Source organism: Stenella coeruleoalba (genome assembly GCF_951394435.1).
Source record: "Stenella coeruleoalba genome assembly, chromosome: 4".
Classification (NCBI taxonomy): domain Eukaryota; kingdom Metazoa; phylum Chordata; class Mammalia; order Artiodactyla; family Delphinidae; genus Stenella; species Stenella coeruleoalba.
In genome coordinates this window covers 36,281,115-36,301,014 of record NC_137149.1, presented here as the reverse complement: position 1 = coordinate 36,301,014, position 19,900 = coordinate 36,281,115, and the positions used below count along the sequence as shown (strand labels likewise).

At 44.1% G+C, this 19,900-nt stretch overlaps 1 protein-coding gene across 3 annotated transcripts in view; it reads right to left on the bottom strand.

The window, feature by feature from the left end:
- The window catches only part of EVC2 (EvC ciliary complex subunit 2), a 141,034-nt gene that overhangs the window by 56,499 nt on the left and 64,635 nt on the right, over positions 1–19,900 (bottom strand). For all 3 annotated transcript variants that reach the window (XM_079920375.1, XM_079920377.1, XM_079920376.1), the window contains 3 exons: positions 10,354–10,678; positions 4,431–4,670; positions 2,046–2,221 (listed from right to left, as the gene is read on the bottom strand). In XM_079920375.1, the coding sequence (XP_079776501.1) occupies positions 2,046–2,221; positions 4,431–4,670; positions 10,354–10,678 (741 nt within the window). The remainder of the gene's footprint in view (positions 1–2,045; positions 2,222–4,430; positions 4,671–10,353; positions 10,679–19,900) is intronic.

Here is a 19,900-nt window from a genome sequence, read left to right as displayed (position 1 = left end):
TGGCTTTCCTGGGCCTCCAGCTTGCAGACGGCAGATTTTGGGTCTTCTCAGCCTCCACAGTCACACGACACAATTCCTCATACATATCCTACTGGTTCTGTTTTTCTGTTGCTGCCACTATCACCACTACCATTCCCAGTCTGTCTGCATCCTTGGGCTGGGCCCCCTGCTTGGCATACCGTAGATTCCCCAGGGAAGCTTCCTGAAGGAGTGAATAGGTGACTGAGCAAATGGCAGATATGCATTTCAGAAATATAAGTCTGTGCCAACCTATTTAAATAGGATTTAAAAATCAGAGGTACAGAACACTTCCCTGGTAACTGCTCCCCATGGTATAACCAGCTGTTGGGTGCTTCCATTCAAGGCAAGGAGCTGTTTCTTTCACTCGAGTGAAAATGAATCAGGAATGTCAAGTTAACTGCAGGGACAAATTCATTAGCATCTTTGGGTGGGAAGTGTTCACATAACTTGCACCTTACTGAATCCTCATTAAAGAGGACAAGAGACGGCTTCCCTGGTGGCTCAGTGGTTGAGAGTCCGCCTGCCGATGCAGGGGACACGGGTTCGTGCCCTGGTCCGGGAGGGTCCCACATGCCGCGGAGCGGCTGGGCCAGTGAGCCACGGCCGCTGAGCCTGCGCGTCCGGAGTCTGTGCTCCACAACGGGAGAGGCCACAACAGTGAGAGGCCCGCGTACCGCAAAAAATAAAAATAAAAAATAAAAAATAAATAAAGAGGGCAAGAGAGCTGCCAAGTTCTAGTACAATTACTCAGGTAGTAGAACCAATTCATAAAAGCACGGCTTGTCCTAAGAAAGCCAACCTTATCGTCATGGCCCTACTCATTTTAAAGCTTGTAACCTACAAAGAATAAATTTCATTGTTGACAATTATGCGTCTCATAGACTAGCTGAGAAGGAACGCTGCCGAAGGGCTAGAGGCTGCAGCGAACAGCACCATTTACCTGGCTGCGTGGTACCCCAGTGCTGCTGAGAAAAGATACTCAGAGTCCAAGATAAGCATCTGTGTATTTATACTTAATTCCAAAGGCCAAGACATGGAGGCAACCTAAATGTCCATTGACAGATGAATGAATGAAGAAGATGTGGCATATATATATATATATATATATATATATATATATATAATGGAATATTACTCAGCCATAAAAAAGAATGAAATAATGCCATTTGCAGCAACATGGGTGGACCTAGAGATTATCATACTAAGTGAAGTAAGTCAGACAGAGAAAGACAAATACCATATGATTTCACTTATATGTGGAAGCTAAAATATGATACAAATGAACTTATTTACAAAACAGACTCACAGACGTAGAAAACAAACTTACGGTTGCCAACGGGGAAAGGCATGGAGGGATAAATTAGGAATTTGGGATTAGCAGATACACACTACTATATATAAAATAGATAACCAACCAGGACCTACTGTATAGCACAGGGAACTATACTGAATATTTTGTAATAACTTATAAGGGAAAAGAATGTGATAAAGAATAGATATATATATGTATGTATAACTGAATCACTGTGCTGAACACCTGAAACTAAGTCAACTATACTTCAATTAAAAAAATACAAAAATAAAAACAAACTCCCCCCCCGAAAAAAAAGAAAAACAAAGGTGAATGCAAGAGCCAGCGGTGTCCTAGAGCTCAAGGAGAAGTGGGCTATCCCATCACACAGTTCATGAAAGCCTCCACCATTGATTTCTCTATGAAATGTTGGGGATTTGCTTTAAGATAACTCAGGGCAGGGATGTATAGCTACATCAAGATTGCCCACAAGCTGGTACCTCCTGAAGCTGATGACGGGCACACGTCGGCTCACTGTATGGTTGTCTCGACTATGGGGTATGTTTTAAAAATTCTGTAATGCAAAGGATTCTTCCAACTAGAGAATTCTTAAGAAATAAGTCAGGAGCAGCCAGTGCATGCGCTGCATGAACAGAAGTAGATGGTCTTTGATGAGGAACGTTGGGGGCAAGGCTGTTTGTCTGAATCATTTTGGGTGGTTTGGGGGTTTTACCTCTCGTGTTTCTGGATAAGGAGGGTCAGCTGAGCAGAAGCAGTGCTAAGCAGGCCCTGCACACGGGTCTCTGATGACTGTATGTTCTGGACCAGATACTCCCTGTGGCCAAATCTTTTACTGAGATGGTATCTCTTACTAGCCTGGAAAAAGTCCATTAGCTCTTCTACATTGTCCTGTTTAAAAAAAAAAATCAAGAAAGTATGCTTAAATAAAATTTAAAGACAATTCTTTCTAGTCAGTTAAAATATTACATTTCCTTTCTGAAGAAAATACACGGGGATAGAAGCCCTGGGATTAACACCTTAAATGTCCCTGCCTCGAACAAAAGCTCAGAAGAAATGAGGGCTTTGAGAAGTGCATTTGAGACCCAGATGGTAAAGAGTTATCAAAACAACTAACTTTGCTTCCCTAGAAATGGAATATAAATTTCTCTCAGGCATCCTTCACCCACGCGCACAGTCACACCTGTGGTGCTCCCCAAACACAGCACCAGGACAGGTGCTGAAGTTCTGGGATAAATTAGCCACCGGCTCTGACCCCAGAACTCCCACTCTCATGGAGGACATGAGATGAGCCTGGTCACAGAGTAGCACAAAGTTCTTATAATGTACAAAATGCATAAGAACCCAAGCAACACAAGAGAGTAATAATAGCCTTGCATATACTGGGTGTTTTTGCTGGGCCTGGCATTGGACCCAGAGCATTTCTCGTCTTTTGTAACTTAATTTAGGGACACGATACTATTATTCCCATTTCACAGATGAGGAAACTGAGTCCATATCACACAGCTGGTAAATGACTGAGCAGGGATTTGAACTCAGCCATCTAATTCCAGGGCCTGTGTTTTAACTTCATAATAGGCTGCCTCCCAAATCCAGCTTCAACCAGTAGCATAATAATCAGACCAGCAGTAATTGAACCCACGGTAATTAAAACATCAGCCTCAGTGTACTATCCCACTGACTGGCTCTGCTGTCTTTTTTCCATCTGGGGAAATACTGTCCATGCAGTGGGTTACCCGAAAGTTCAACATTTTGTTCAATAAGAAATGTATGATGTTTTTCTTTCCACACAAAAGCTATAATCTCTCCAGGTCCAACACCTGAGGATTTGCACTCTCCTGACAGTGAAAAGCAGAATGGTCGGTGGGATGTGGCCAAATGCCAGCTTCCCTCTGAGAGCTCCTGGCAGCAGAATCAATACAGCAGGAACACTGTGGTGACATTTCTATCCTCTACGGAGCTGGATCACGTGAGTCAGCTGACCTGAGCCCTTGCCGTCGGGAAGCTCAGAGTCGGGATCCTCAAATCCTAATCTGTCTGTGCCTTGGGACTGTCACCAGGGCTGTTATTTTTTTGTCCCCAGTATTATTAACAATAACACGTGTTCTTTCCAACATGGAGAGTCAGCCACAGCTTATCACGAGGAGCGGGCAAAACGACAGCAAAATCTGTTAATCCCTAAGTGATGCTGTGGGGTCTGAATACCTACCCAGGACTTTATTTACTCTCCTAAAGTTTTACTGGGAAAAACCAAGAGCAAAACGGAGAGGCTGGCCGGCTCTCTTCATGCCAAGATGCCCAGTGCTTTCTGACAGTGGTCCTCTCTTCCCAAAAGGCTCACGAGAGCCGCCTGGTCTCCTCGTGGGACAGCCCTGATCTGTTGCAGCTCTCACTCACGAGGCCTGTGCCAGGACCAGAAATCTGGTGCTTTATTGCACACCAGTGATGCACTGTGTGTACAGGCACAGGTAAAATGCCTCAGGCAGGCCTCATAAAAATAGTGACAGTCTCATAAACTATTTTCACAGTCATCTAGGAATTTATTCAGTCTGGGTTAATGACACTCACACTCAAGCTTACATGCAAAAACACCCACAAATTCACCCAAGAATATCGAGACAGAGAACATAAACCCTAGGCATACGTTGCCATACATACGTGTATGCACATATATATTTATATTTTTAACCACTATATATATTAACCATATATTGTGCCAAGCACTGGCTTTCCATGTATTAGATCATGAAATCTCCATCATGCCCCTTTTAGTGTGGGGACTCTATTACCCTCATTTTACAGGTGAGGCAACTGAGTCTCAGAGAAGTTAGGCAATTTGCTTAAATTCACAGAGCTGATGGGTAGTGGAACTGGAATGCAGGTCCAGGTGAGCCTGAGTCTAAGGCCTGTGCTTCAAGCCCCCATTTGCCCTGCTTATTGGAAACTCAGCCGCCGCATCAAGAGGTCGAAGGAAGACAGCATTAGTTCACTGGAACCCAGCACAAAAGAGATAGGACTTAGCTCAGAAAGAGGAGAAATTTACTGAAACAGTTCAGGAAAATGACTCCTCCATCAGAGAGAGCCTCATTTGAGGCATTACCTGTATTTTAGAGTAATCTTGCAGCAGCATTTTCGCTGCCTCTGGCTTCAGTTCCCCTTTGAAAATAGCACTTTTTATCTGGGTAAAAAAGATACTGTGCAGTTCATTCCTCTGGAAAATGGCCAGCTGCCTGTGGGCCTTGGCAAAATCTTCCTCCTGCTGCAGAGCAAGGGACCTCCTCAGGTGCTCCTGTTCTAGGCCATGGAGGGTCCGCAGGAGGCTGCTGCATTCGATAGCGGACTGTGGAGAAGAGCGGGGCACGTGGGAGGTGACACACTGGTCAGGCATGCACAGGCACATGTGTACAACATGTGAGCACACACATGCACGCGCGTGCACATGTACATACATGCACGCACCAACACACATGTGCACAGTGCATATAAATGCACCCAGCAATAATGCACATACAGGCACACGTACATGCACGTGCACATGCACACACGTGTACAGAGGACACATACATGCACCACCAACATACACACAGCGCATATCAATGCACACAGCAGTAATGCACATGCACGCACACACATGCATGCACGTGCACAGGCACATACGCTCAGCACACAGACATGCACCACCAACACACATGTGCACACATGCACATGCACAGGGCATATAAACGCGCACAGCAACGAACAGTGCACACACATGCACAAAGATACAGGCACACACAGCAATACAGATACAGAGCACGCATGTGCACATGCACACACAAGCATGTGTGTGCACACCCACATGGAACACACACATGTATACACACAGGCATACACACACACTGAATCCCAAATTTGCCATGAGGAAGCTGCTAAACTCTGGGAAATGCTGTTGTAACCTGTCCTCCCTGTTATCTTAACGTTTTCCAGAACCATCTCAAAGAAAAAAATTCACAAGAGTGGAAATTTTCAAATCAAACTGCCTGAAAATAGCCCGCAAAATGGAAACATCAATGGACTGTGCTGTTAGGCTCTCACGCTTATTTCCATCATCTTTCATCCTTAACTTAGATGAAGAAAAAAATACGAGCAATCAGGCCCAAGCTGATAACCTTTGTGTTAAAAGGGAGGCAAAGGGGAGGTAGGAAGTGGCTCCTGGGATGCCTCCACTTTATGTGGTCCAGAGGGAGGGCAGCAGGGGGGTGACACGCCTTCACTAAGTTCCTGATGCATCTGCACTCCCATTACCTCAAAAGACTCATGCCGCAGGAGGGTGTCTTAGTCATTCCACGTGCAGAGGCGGAATTCTAAGAAGCCCCCAAGATTCCTGGCCCCCGGTGTAAGACGTCACAGAAATTCCCTCCCTCTGAGTGTGGACATAAACTTTGAATATGATGGGACTGTCACTCCAATGGTCAGATTATTATGTGGCAAAGCTGAAGGGGTCTTCTCTTCTGGAGAGAAGTAGTTATTCACAGCTGACTTGATCTAAATTACAGAATGCAAGTCACCCACAATGAGGGTGTTGGGCCCCTGGTTCTGGGCAGCACAGGGATGCTCTGCTACCAGGGGAGTAGCTGGTGCCCAGGTAGGTCCATTCATCCATGAAAGTGACCTTCTATTTTGACAGTATGCAATTCGACAAGCTCCAAACCTCAATTTATTTTAATTAATAGGAATGAAACAGGGGTGAAATCCATTTAACTCCTCACAGCCAGGACAAAAAGCAAGCACACAGCACACGTGCACGCGCGCACACACACACGCATACACACGTGCTTGAGTGCGCGCGTGCAAATCCTAAAACGTAATTATCTGTCCTTGCTTAGAATAGTATTTCTGAAGAATAAGGCATGAGGAAATGTGTTTGTGTCATAGTGAAATGCTCCTTAAAATAACTTTTGGTGGGAGTCCCCCCCATTTCCATGTATACTGCCCTCCTAAGGGGGTCCAGAGACCCACAGAAATGTGTTCATCCCCTGCTCTAGTTCAATCCTTCTGTGGCACAGAGGAGAAGACTAAATCCTAAAACAGGGGACACCACGGAGGCCTGCCAAGCAGGGGAGGTCATGTGAGGTAGCCTGGGAAGCACTGTACTAGGGGGCATTGGGGACTGGGGTATAGTAGAGAGAGCAAGCCCTGCTTACGGGGTCAGCCACTGCTCAGCCCACCAAAGGGGGCGCTGCAGGACTACGCACCTGGTGTGGCCATATCTTTCCATTTTTTTTAAGAGAAGCTGAAAGTCTGGATTTTCTATCCAAAATTTTATATTTTAAATATTGGCAACAAATGTGCATTTTTAAAGGTACATTAAAATAATGGTCACTCACCCCCAACTCCCTATTGAACTTTCCACTAAAATAGACTTCTCAGAGAAATGAGGCATGTTTATCCTTCGGCTTAAAAGGCCTAAAAAAGCAACTTGCATGGAGAGATTGGGAGGCCTGGATCAGGATAGGGTACTTCGATCCTGGCTCGAGAATCGCAGGCCTGTGCCAGGCTGTTCTGACAACCGCTCATCGCGCTGACTCTAGGCCATCAAAAATGTGAAATCGCGTCAGGAAATTATGACTGTACTAAATGACACTCCCTGTACTCAATTTAGCAAGCTGGACAAATTGTGAAAATGTTTTATGGAAATAAAACCCCCAGAGATGGTTCCAGCGTTAAGAGTTCTTGCCCTTAAGGCATCTTTTCCTTTAAGACACACTCAAAGGAGTTAGGAAACCTCCGGCAGCTCAGGGCAGGATGCGCTGCTGCTGCCTCTTCTCCAAGTAGCTGGGAAGCACGTGGATCTGGAAGAGGGTCCCCCTACAAAGTACACACGCTGAACGGCCAGTGGCTGCTTGCAGGAAGCTGGGCAAGACACTTCTCCTCTGGGCTTCTGTTTCTCCAGCTTGAACTGGAAAGATTTCACATCCTGACTGTTTTATGTCATGGGCTTCTTTAAAGATTACACTAAATAATGAAACTGGATAGAACAGGGCTGACACTGCCAAGCATCGGTCTAAGTACTATACAAGTATTGACAGTCCTACATGACAGGCATCATTATTACGCCCAGTTTAAGGATGGGGAAACCGAGACCCAAGGAGCCTGAACAAGGCATCTTCTGGAGGAAGAAAGTGAGATCTAAACCGAAGCCACCTGCCTTCAGAGTCTATATTTGCCACTACCCTTAAGAGCTTCTCCATGCAGAAACGCTTTACAGACTGTACGGGATCATATAGATGTTTAAATGTGAACAGATTTCATCGCTATACTAATTACTGGAATTCCTAAACTTTACTCAAAAAAACTGATACTCCTCATTTAGCTTTTTTTTTAAAAAAAACAAAACAAAATCTAATTCTTGGAGGAATAATATGGCCAAAATATTTTCATGCATTTTATTTAAAGAATACTACAATAAATGAATAGATGACAAAGTCACTCTAAGATGGAATGACTTGCACAGATGGGGTCCCCTTAGCATAGTGGCGTCTCCAGGCTCAGACACACAGCAGGAACTCAACAAACAGGCTGAATGAATGTTTGTCTACTGTTGACTGGTGGAATGTGTTTCAATTTTTTTCTGGGTTTTTCCTTTTATGCTTTGGAGCTGGAGTTGGCAGACTTTCAGTAAAGGCCAGATAAATATTTTAGGCTTTGCAGGACACATCAGGGTTCTGTCACATATTCTTTTTTTGTTTTTACTTTTTACAATCCTTTAAAAATGTAAAAACCATTCTCAACTCAAGGGCCAGGAAAAACAGGCCGGGCAGGATTGGACTCATGGGTCCCAGTTTGCCGACCTCTGCTTCTGAGTACCTTCCAAGCCTCCCTCATTGAATGCGTATTATTTTTATCAGAAAAAAATATATAACAAATTGAGGAAATAAGAGAGAGAGAGAATGAGACTGTTTGGGGCTGAAACAGTGAACAGTGTGTTTAACACATTCTTTTAAAGTGCTGGACTCAAGGAAACACAGTGCTGACCTGTGCAATCATGGATGGAGGTCAGAGAGCACGGTCAGCCAGGGGAACAGTGGTGGGCTGAACGTTGCCCCCTCTCCAAAAAGATACATCCACATCGTAATCCCAGAACCTATGAACATGACCTTATTCGGAATAAGGGTCTTTGCAGATAATAATACAGGGTCATTTAGCTAGGTCCTAAATCAAAAGATGAGTGTCCTTAAAAGAGGCAAAAGTGGAGGTGACAGGGTCATGGGGCCATGTGAAGACCAAGGTCAAGATTGGAGGGATGGGGCTTCCCTGGTGGCGCAGTGGTTGAGAGTCCGCCTGCTGATGCAGGGGACGCGGGTTCGTGCCCCGGTCCGGGAAGATCCCACATGCCGCGGAGCGGCTGGGCCCGTGAGCCATGGCCGCTGAGCCTGCGCGTCCGGAGCCTGTGCTCCGCAACGGGAGAGGCCACAACAGTGAAAGGCCCACGTACCGAAAAAAAAAAAAAAGATTGGAGGGATGCAGCCACAAGCTAAGGAATGCTTGGAGCCACCAGAAGCTGGCAGAGGCAAGGAAGGATTCTCCCCAAGAGATTTCAGAAGGGCCATGCCTGGCTGACACCTTGATTTTGGACTTCTGGCCTCCAGAACTGTGAGAGAATAAATTTCTGTTGTTTTAAGCCACAGATTTCTGTTGTTTTAAGTCTGTGGTCATTTGTTACAGCAGCTACAGGAAATCCATACAGGAGCCAAACAGAAAATAAGCCACACCCTAAAATGAGATGTGTGTTGAGGCGAGGGGACCCCAGCTGCAGGGGAGTGGCTGGGGGTGAGACAGCGTGAATCGCACCTCTCTGCTTAAGTGCCCAGCCCGTAGTCTGACCACAGGTGACCGACCATCTGAGAGCCAGGCGCTGTCACCCTGAGAGCTCTCTACTCTCTCCCAGAGGATTTCTGTGCACGGCTGCCAGTCTGCAGAAGGGAGGTTAGGAGTTCAGAAGCTCGTTCCTAAGATGTTAGGCCTCCCTAGGTTGATAAATTTTCAGAACAGGTTATGTGGGCTCAAGTCACCAGAGGGAACCAGCCATCTCTTCCATGGAGGAAGGTAGAAATCAGACTGGATTTGGTGCGCCCGGGAAAAAACTCTGGCGTGATTCCTTTCAAGACGGAAACTGACACTCTCTTAGGAAAATGAGAGCTGATCTCCGATCAACAGAGACCAGCCCTGGGAAGGCCGAGAGGTCAGAGATCCCAGAACTGGGCACTGTGCACGAGAGCCTACTGCAGCCCACACCGGGGCTCCTTTCCTGCATTACTTCTTCCAGCTGCTCTGAGAGGGGGGCGCCCTCGGCCTTGACTCACAGACTTACAGAGGCTAGTTAAGGCCTTCCGGAGCTGAGCTGGAGTGTACTAGAATATGAGTCCAGGTTTGTCTGACGCCAGAGCCCGTGCTGGAGAGAACTTATTGTGGTGCAGTCCAGACGGACACACGTGTGCACTGACATCACAACCCCCCGGAGCTGTGCTCTTGTGGACATGCTTTTCTGTGAATGAAGCCATTCTACCTGTCCCATGACACCCCACAGCACTGTGAACGTACCTCTATTACAACATGGCTGAATGAATTCACATGTGTTATATGCGAGAATCCTTCATTAGACTGTGAACTTCTCAAATGCAAGAACCATGTCTCAGTGCTCTCTGTACCTTCACTGCCTAGACAGTAGTGATCAGTAAATGCTTTCTAAATGAATTCTGGATGGATGGATGGAAGTGTAGATGGGCAGGTGGATAGAAGGGTGGTAGGCAGATGGATGGATGGGTTGGAGTTTGGATGAATGGATGCATGGATGGGTGGTGAGTGAATAAATGGATGGATGGATGAGTACATGGACAGATAGATGGAAGGGTGGTAGGTGGGGAGAATGGATGGATGGGTGGGTGGATGGATGAATGGGCAGGTAGATGTATGTATGTATGGATGGATGGATAAATGATGAAGGAGGGAGGCAAAGGAAAGCCTTCCTTTCAAAGTTGCCTTACCCTCTCACTAACACGTTTCAGCACCTCTTCTGCTTCCTCCATTGCTGCCATCTCCCTCTGGTACTGGCTTTCTGTCTTCTTTTTTGTTTCTAGGTCACACTCAGCTGTCAAGGCCACCATCTTCCGATCATACTCGTCTTGAATTTCTTTCTCCAGCAACAGAAACTGCTTTTTGAAAACAGCACCCATCCTCCTCTCTACCTGAGGGGAGAGATGGCCACTGCTGGTCAGATTTTTCAGTAGAAGAGCAATGATATCTTTGCTGATTTGGGTTCGACAAGCTTCCAGATCTGAGTCTGCCCGATTCAGGGTTGCAATTTCCAGCCTGGGAAACACAGAGGTCAAGAGAATTCCATTACATAAAATCACAGCAGAAACCAAAGGTCCCTCAGAGCTCTGAGGTTTCAACTTATTTGTAAAGTAAGGTCTTTCTTTTTTCCTTTTCCTTCCTTCTCTTCCTTTTCTCCCTCTCTTCTGCTCCATCCAGTTATTGAAGGACAGTGACTAAATTAGCAGAATATTATTTAGTAAATTTGCAGGGTACCATGTTGGAAACTACAAGGAATATAATTAATATAAGACATGGTCTTTGTCAACAAGCAACAAGTCAACAAAAACAAGAAGACCAGGAGAAAAATGGTTAAATATTTGGAGGATTTGAAAAATTAGGCTCATTTTACTTTTTTTCCAATTAAAAATTAATTTATAGATATGTCAAGTAAATGTAATGTAATACCCTGGATTGAATCCTGGAACAGAAAAAGGACATTAAGTAAAAACTAGGGAAATCTGAATGAGTATGGACTTTAGTTAATAATAACGTATCAGTATTGGGTCATTAATTTTAACAAATGTACCACAGTAATAGAAGATTTTAATAACAGGGGAAACTATGTACAGGGTACGTAGGAACTCTCTGTACTATCTTCTCAATTGTTCTGTAAATCTAAAACTGCTCTAAAAATGAAGTCTACTCAAGAAATATTTGTGAGATACTTCACAGAGTCACAGGTTCTAAAACTTGATTGTAATGTTGTAATGGTGGTTGTACAGCTATATATAGTTACACATATATATCAGACTGTACTCTTAATGTGGGTGAATTTTATGGTTTGTTGGTTATACCTTTATAAAACTATTACAAGATGCACAGGACAAAACTATGTCTATGATAGAAAAATCTGGAAAATAAACACAGAAAAAGACTTCATTCACAGTAGGTCTATCACCCAGTCAGAACCAATGGAGGTATTTGTTGTATTTGCTTCCAGTTTTTTTTTTTGTCTACACATATTTTCCCCGTGGATGTATATTGTTTACATACATGCAAGTATAGTTTTGTCCTGTTTTCAATTAATGTTGTAACAGGCATCTTCCAGTTGTATTTAAACACTGTAAAAGTTTCCTTTATGATGGTTGCAAAATACTTCATGATGTGGTGTACCATGATTCAATTAACCATTCTTCTAGTGGTGCACATTTGGGTTACTTGCAAAATTCAAAGTCTAAGATAACCTGAAGTGAACATCTTTGTAAAGAGTTTTTGATATTCACAATGAATTTTTCAGTACGATTTCTACAAAGGGAATCACTGGGTCAAATGCTAGCAATATTTTAAGCCTCTTAGGGCATCCTGCCAAACTGCTTTCCAGAAGTTCCCCAGCAATGCAGTAGGATCCTTATTTCACCCCTCCCTGTAAAATGTTTAAATATATTTAATAATTTGATAGGAGAAAATGGCATCTGACTGTAAAAATATAAGGGTTTTAAGAAAACCTTATTATGGGGCTTCCCTGGTGGCACAGTGGTTAAGAATCCGCCTGCCAATGCAGGGGACATGTGTTCAAGCCCTGGTCCAGGAAGATCCCACATGCCGCGGAGCAACTAAGCCCATAGGCCACAACTACTTAGCCTGCGCTTTAGAGCACGCGAGCCACAACTACTGAGCCCGTGTGCCACAACTACTGAAGCCCATGCACCTAGAGCCCATGCTTTGCAACAAGAGAAGCCACTGCAATGAGAAGCCCGCGCACTGCAACAAAGAGTATCCCCTGCTCACCACAACTAGAGAAAGCCCATGCACAGCAACAAAGACCCAATGCGGCCAAAAATAAATAAATAAAATAAATAAAAATTTTAAAACTTATGAAAAAAAAAGAAAACTTTATTATGGAAATTTTCAGGCACTTAAAGTAGGTAGAATAATCAGACTCCCAATGTAATCATTACTCAACTTGGAAAACTGTCAATATTTGCCAATCTTGTTTTAGTTACTCCCTTCAAAGTTTGCTTAGCTGGGCTTCCCTGGTGGCGCAGTAGTTGAGAGTCCTCCTGCCGATACAGGGGACACGGTTTCGCGCCCCGGACCGGGAAGATCCCACATGCCGCGGAGCAGCTGGGCCCGTGAGCCATGGCCGCTGAGCCTGCGCGTCCGGAGCCTGTGCTCCGCAACGGGAGAGGCCACAACAGTGAGAGGTCCGTGTACCGCAAAAAAAAAAAAAAAGTTTGCTTAGCATTTTAAAGCAAACCCCAGATTTTTCATTTTACCTTTAATTTCCTCAGTATGCATCGTTAACTGTCAACTGTATATATATATATATATATATATATATATATATATATATATATATATATACACACACACACACACACACACACACACACGTGCATATGTATGTCTATATATGTGTATATATGTGTTTATGTATATCAGTTTTGCCTAACCTTGATGTCATTATCATATTCAATACCATTTAACCGTATCATATTTAAAGTGTCAAACAATAATTCCAATAATTAATATCAGTCATTATTCAAACTACCTCAAGTGTCCCAAAATAATTTTTACAGTTGAAAGTTTAATTCAAGAACCAAACAAAATCCCACAATGTTGACTAAGTCCACTTTATTCTATATCATTCTGCCCTTCCTTTTTTTTTTTTTTTGCGGTACGCGGGCCTCTCACTGTTGTGGCCTCTCCCGTTGCGGAGCACAGGCTCCAGACGCGCAGGCTCAGCGGCCATGGCTCACGGGCCCAGCTGCTCCGCGGCATGTGGGATCTTCCCGGACCGGGGCACGAAGCCGTGTCCCCTGCATCGGCAGGCGAACTCTCAACCGCTGCGCCACCAGAGAAGCCCTCTGCCCTTCCATTTTCCCTTCCATGATTTGCTGGGGAAACCTGGTCGTTCATCCTGCAGAACGTCCCACATTCTGGACTTGGCTGATTGCTTCCAAAGGGTGTCATTGTTCCTCTATCCCTTGTATTTCCACAAACTACTAGTTAGATCTAAGGTCTTGATTAGAGTCAGATTAAATTTGTTTTTTTAAAATGTACCATAAGTAGTACCGTGTGCTTCCTGTAGGATCATACAATGGGTAAATACTAAGATGGATCACAAGTTCAAGTGGTTCCAGCATGATCCCTATATTATGAAATTCCCTATCTACCTTTCACCTAATGGTTTTAGTATACATTGTAATTGTTACCTAGATCCATGATATCATCAGGGGTTGAAAAATCACACTTTCTAATTCTATCATTTCTTCTGTATTTTTTTAAGCTGGAATTCTTCACAAAGAACTTTCTCTCCTCAATAATGCAGTTACTCTGACATAAAGCTTATAATTATGATAGATGTTTGATTCTTTGCTAGTTAAAGAGCTGGTGTCATCGCAACCTCCCATGGTGACAAATGAGTTGGGGTCTGTTTGTTAGTTGGTTTATTTGCTTGTTTAGGTATGAGAGCAAAAGGTTAATAAAACTTTTTCCAACTTCCTGAGAATCTGAGCTTTGGCTTTTACCTGAAAACCTCAGAAGGACAAGAAAATCAAATGTCATAAAAAATGAAACCTGATTGGTAAATTACATCTGGATGGGAGGACCTGTAAATGAACCATAAATCCCTAACAGGGAAGCAGACACTGTGCTTTGAACTTTCCCAAGTGAGGTCATTCTTGGACCTGGGCATGTCCCTTGTGGAAATGCTGGAAGCCATGCCCGCGAGTTATTACAAAAGATGCTGGCAACTCTGGGGTATGAAGCGTTTAAGCCAGGAAGGCTCCCATAGCTGCCTGATGTAGACTGAACCTCCTTGCACTAGAGCTGTGTGACTTGGGGAGAAAATACCTCCTGGACAGCTATAGGTTGCAGTGTGACCTGAGGCAAGGGCACCCACATGCCCTCGAGTTACATAGAAGGGGTCAAGTGTGGCCTATGGGAGTCTGAAGAGTGCAAATGTTGAGCTGAATCTAGGAAGACCCCATGCCTCTGCATAGAATCACTATGAAATTGTATATATTTGGTGGGTTTCAATCGACTACAGCCATTATTCTTTTTAATGCTCAAATTTTACCATCTTAGATCAAAATGTCTCCCGTGTCCTTTAGACCAAATTAATATAGTTTTAAACAACAGTTCGTTCATTTCATTCTTTCATTTCCTCAACGGGTACTTACTGAACATGGCATGTGCGGAGAGTGTTTGCAGGTTACAAAGCAAGGAAAAAGCAAAGAGATGCTTCCAGGTGGTGTGTGCATGGTTAAATATCCAAGGAACCAAACAAACCATGTTCCACAGTCTCAGCAAAGAATTACTTCTCTACTGAGACAGACAAAATAGATTTCACACCTTTAATGAAGCTTTTTGTGGTAGACAAAATAATGCCCCCGGCAAAGATGTTCACGTCCTAATCCCCAGAGGCTGTGAATCTGTTAGGTGACATGGTAAAGGAGAAATAAGGTTGCAGATGGAACTAAGGCTGCTAATCAGAGATTGATAACAAGGTCTTTAAAAGTGGAAGAGGGAGGTAGAAGAGGAATGGGAATCAGAGGGAGATTCGATGAAGGAAGCGGGGGTAGGGGGGTAGGAGTGATGGAATCATCAGCTTTGAAGATGGAGGAAGGGGTCACGAGCCTCGGAATGTAGGCAGCTTCAGGAGGATGGATAAGGCAACGAAATGGATTCTCCCCTACAGTTGACATCTTGAGTTTTCCTAGCGAGGCCCGTGTTGGACTTCGATGTCCAGAACTGTAAGATAATACATTCGTGTTCTTTTAAGCCACCAAGTTTGTGGTCACTTGTTACAGCTGCATATGAAACTCATACACCTTATCTGACTCACTCCATCCATCATCCATTCATTCATTCATTTATTAACTTGTATTAGAAAATGGGTGGCTGCCTATTGGGTAAACTGCAAGTGCTTTGCCAGGTACATGGGGATTGAAATGAACAGGAGGACATTTCCATAAGTTCTCTGCTGTTAAATCGCTTCCTAGCTTAAGCGAGCTGGGTAAAGGACTCGGCTTCCCCACCGCACAATGGGGACCATCCTCATAGGTAGTTGTTCAGGGCTAAAAGAGATAAGATATAGAAAATACATGGTGCGGAGTCCGGCATTTTGTTGTTTCTAAATACAGTAGTTTCCTTATTCTTTTCTATTCTCTCTCCCAGGAAATTGGTGGCAGAAGAGAGTCGGTCCTCACAGCTCACCCTTCCCGATCCCCTGGGAACACAAGTTCACAGACACTTTCTGTTTTAATGGTATTAATGTTAATCACCATGGATAAACTCTCAGAAGTAACAATAAAACTGTCAGGGTGTTCCAAAGCCACAAAAGAAAGAAAAATGTCCCTTTAAACCAATTAAAATAGCATGCAATTAATGAAGGTGTCATCTGTTAATTTCCCAACCAGCCACAGAAGAACTAAATGCATATTAAGAATGCATAGTTTACATACAGGATTGGATCCACTGGTAAAATTCTCATCACCCCCTATGGTACTTTTAATTATTTAGACAACAATGAAATACACATATTTTCCCACTCCCCGCCCCCTCCAAAAGTCCCTAATGCCTCCATGAAACAAAGACATTTTGAGTTGCACAGGCGGACTGGGATTCTTCATCTTCTTTACTACTTCAACAAGTTGGCAAAGTTAGCAAGATTCAAACGCTTCTTTCCTAGAGAACATTTAATTTTTTCAGGTCACAGAAGTGTCAGCTTTTGTCACTGTACTTTAGAGAGGAATGTACTTACTCTGGCCAGTTTTGCTGCTTATACATCCTGTACAAGCAACAGCCCTCTTAATAAATGAGTGATTTCCCATGGGAGTTAGAACAATGACCAGCACCGAGGGAGCGCTTCATAAATATAAGCCGTTAAGATGTATTAGTGGCTTTTTCCCATGACAACATCTTTGCAAAAGAAATGGTACAGCTTAACTTATCCCAGAACTGATTAATACTTTGCGTAGCTACGGACGATACAAAAGAAACAAAGACATAGGTGTCTTTTTCCTTATTTATTTTGTATAAAAATGAATCAAGTTCTCACCAAATGGCAAGCAAGGTGTCAGAAAGAAACTACAGTAGAATTTGCTACAGAAGGCGGTAGGTGTTCTCCTGAATGAGAAAGAGGACTCATTAACGTGGAGGGTAACTCATTCAGAGTGAAAATGAAATGGCCATGCCATTTTTTATAATACAAGTCTCCATGTTGGCTGATGTAAGCATAACAGACCCACAAAAACCAACTGAGTATTAGTGAAAACAAAATTTTCCTCATAGGAGCCAATTTCCATGGCATCTTACTGCAGCAAGATTCCATGTAGAGACCATAAATCGTATTTATATCCAATCGATTTGAGGGCCTGGACAATAAGAATTCAGGGGAAAATACCTCCTGGGTATCCTCACTGTCAAAACTGTAATGGCAGGTTAAATCAGAGTAAGACTAACTACTGTGTGTGAGTGAAACACTGGTTGAAGTTATGATAAACCCTAAATTTTTTAGTTTGGTATAAACTCAAATAGATTGTCAGATCCAGGGTCAGCATCCTTGTCTTTGACTTTTTCCTCTTAAAGATCTCTTGGTTTAGAAGTCAGCTTGGGCCCTCCCTCTCCAAGCTTGAAGCAGAGGCTCGTTAACTCCTTCCATCCTGGCGTTTCCACATCACTGCTCACTCCCCAACCCCTCGGTGGCCAGACCTGACGGGACAGCTCTGGAACAGGCGAAAAATGTAAGGGAGAGTTCCTCTCTCCACTTGGCCGTTTCCCAAGAGATGGTGTTTCACTACGTCTGAAAACATCATGAGCTCGGGAGTCACGCCAACTTAGCTTCCAATCTCAGCTCCCCCTCTTAGGCGCCGGGTGACTCAGGTGAGTTATTTGATGTCTCTGATCCTAGATCCCTAGTTGGTTAGTAAGAATATTATCACCCATGTCAAATGAAGGCCACTGAGATGCACATGAACTTATCTACAAAACAGAAACAGACTCACAGACGTAGAGACAAGACCTGCGGTTGCCAAGGGCAAGGGGGTTGGGGGAGGGGAGGATTGGGAGTTTGGGATTAGCAGATGCAAATTATTATATATAGGATAGATAAACAACAAGGTCCTACTGTATAGCCCCGGGAACTATAGTCGATATCCTGTAATAAATCATAATGGAAAAGAATATGAAAAAGAAGATATTTATGTATAACTGAATCACTTTGCTGTACAGCAGAAATTAACATTGTAAATCAACTATACTTCAATAAAATACATTTTTTTTAAAATGAAGGTCATTGAGAGGGTTAATAGTGCCTTTTATGCACAGGCTTTGTTTTAATAGCTTGATGGATATCAAGCCATTTAATCCCCATGATGATCTTATAAGGTAGGTGAAGAAACTGAGACACAGAAAAATTACCTTGTTGAAAGTCACAATGCTATTAGGTGGCAGAACTGGGATTTGAAGGCATGACATGTCTCCAGAGTCCTGGCACTATACTCTGCCCCACTGCCTCACACTGACACACACAAAGCACTTAGCTGGTGCCCGGCACAAAACAGATGCTGGAAAATGTTACTTCACACTGTTGTTGCTGTGGTTATGGCCATCAGAGTCTTCCTTGGTGTCATTCTTTATGGCAAAGAAAAGAAAATTTGAAGGGAACATAAACAGATGGATAGATGGATGGAGAAGTGGAGAGATGAATGTTACATAAATAGATTACATTTGAAATTCTTATTTGTATAGCTGGATCTTGCTCTACCTGGAGATTAGATGACAGTGATGGGAAAGAAAATATAAGGTGGAACATTTAAAGACGGCTTTAGAAATGAGATCAACCTTGGACATCAGCTAAGTCATCTTTCCAACCAACGCCCAGGTGTCCTCATTATCTTTCCTGCAGAAGTCCCCCAGCCACCACTCTGCACACGCATGGTGAGGGGTGCTAACTGCCTCTCCAGGCGGGCTTTCCATCGTGGGAGAGCTCAGACAGTCAGAATGGTCTTCTTTGTAATCCACTAGAAGCCACCTCCCTAAAATGTCTATTGTTGTTCCAGGTTCCACCATCTTCTTGATGATTTCAGAGGTATCTGGCAATGGTGACCATGTGTACACTATTTCCAGTTGGGGCAGACGACACTGGTTTACCAAGAGCAACAGGAGGCTGGCAAAGCCGGGGTCACTGAAAAGAATGGATTGAGGGTCCGGGATGGACGTGCGGTGAGTGCAGGTGGCCGGTGAAGCCATGGCAATGACCAGGAATCGGGTGGTAAAGGTGAGATGGAAAGAGGGGAGAGGTCTGGGAGAGAGAGGTGAGGGGCCCCAAGGAGAGGCCGTGTCGGGATGACGCCCACAGTTCACCAGGCTGTTTGCTTGCTCACGTGGAACCTTGAATGGGGACTCCTGGTTAAAGATGAGGAGGGCCTTTCAAGGACTACAAGCTGCCTACACTGAGATGGACGACTTATTGGTTTCCTGGAGCTGCTGTAACAGAGTCTCACAAACCAGGTGGCTCAGGACAACAGAAATGCCTTGTGTCACAGAAGAAGTCTGGATCAAGAGGTGGGAAGCTATGCAGGGGGGTTAAGACCCTCAGGAGCATCCTTCAGGCAGTGAGGGCTCGGAGTTGCAGATGAATGGTCCAGGGTAAGAGAGACAGAGGGCTGGAGGGTTTGCAGTTTTACACGGGGAAGCTTGGGACTCTAGAACCAACTAGAGGATGCACGGTTTGGGCACACGGGTCTCCAGCAGAAGCCCTCGAACTATTAGGCATCAGAAGGACCAGAATGACTTCAAGTCATGTTAAGATGCAGATTCCCAGCACTACTCTCAGATTCTGATTCCGAACAAATGGATATAAGGTGCTGTATTGGTTTCCTAGGACTGCCTCATTAACAAAGTACCACCAACCAGGTGGCTTCAAAGAACAGAAATGTATTCTCTCCCACTTCTGGAGGCCAGAGTCTAAAGGCAAGGTGTCCACGGGGTTGGTGCCTTCTGAGGACCATGAAGGAGAATCTGCCCCATACCTCTCTCCCAGCTTCTGGTGTTGCCAGCAATCTTTGGCATTTCTTGGCTTGTAGAGACATCACTAGTCTTTACCTCTGTCTTCACATGATGTTCCTCCTTTCTGTTTCTGTGTCCAAATTTCCCTCTTATAAGGACACCAGTCATACTGGCATCTTAATTGCATCTGTAAAGATTCTATTTCCAAATAAAGTCATATTCACTGGTGCTGGGGTTTAGGACTTCAATATATCTTCTTGC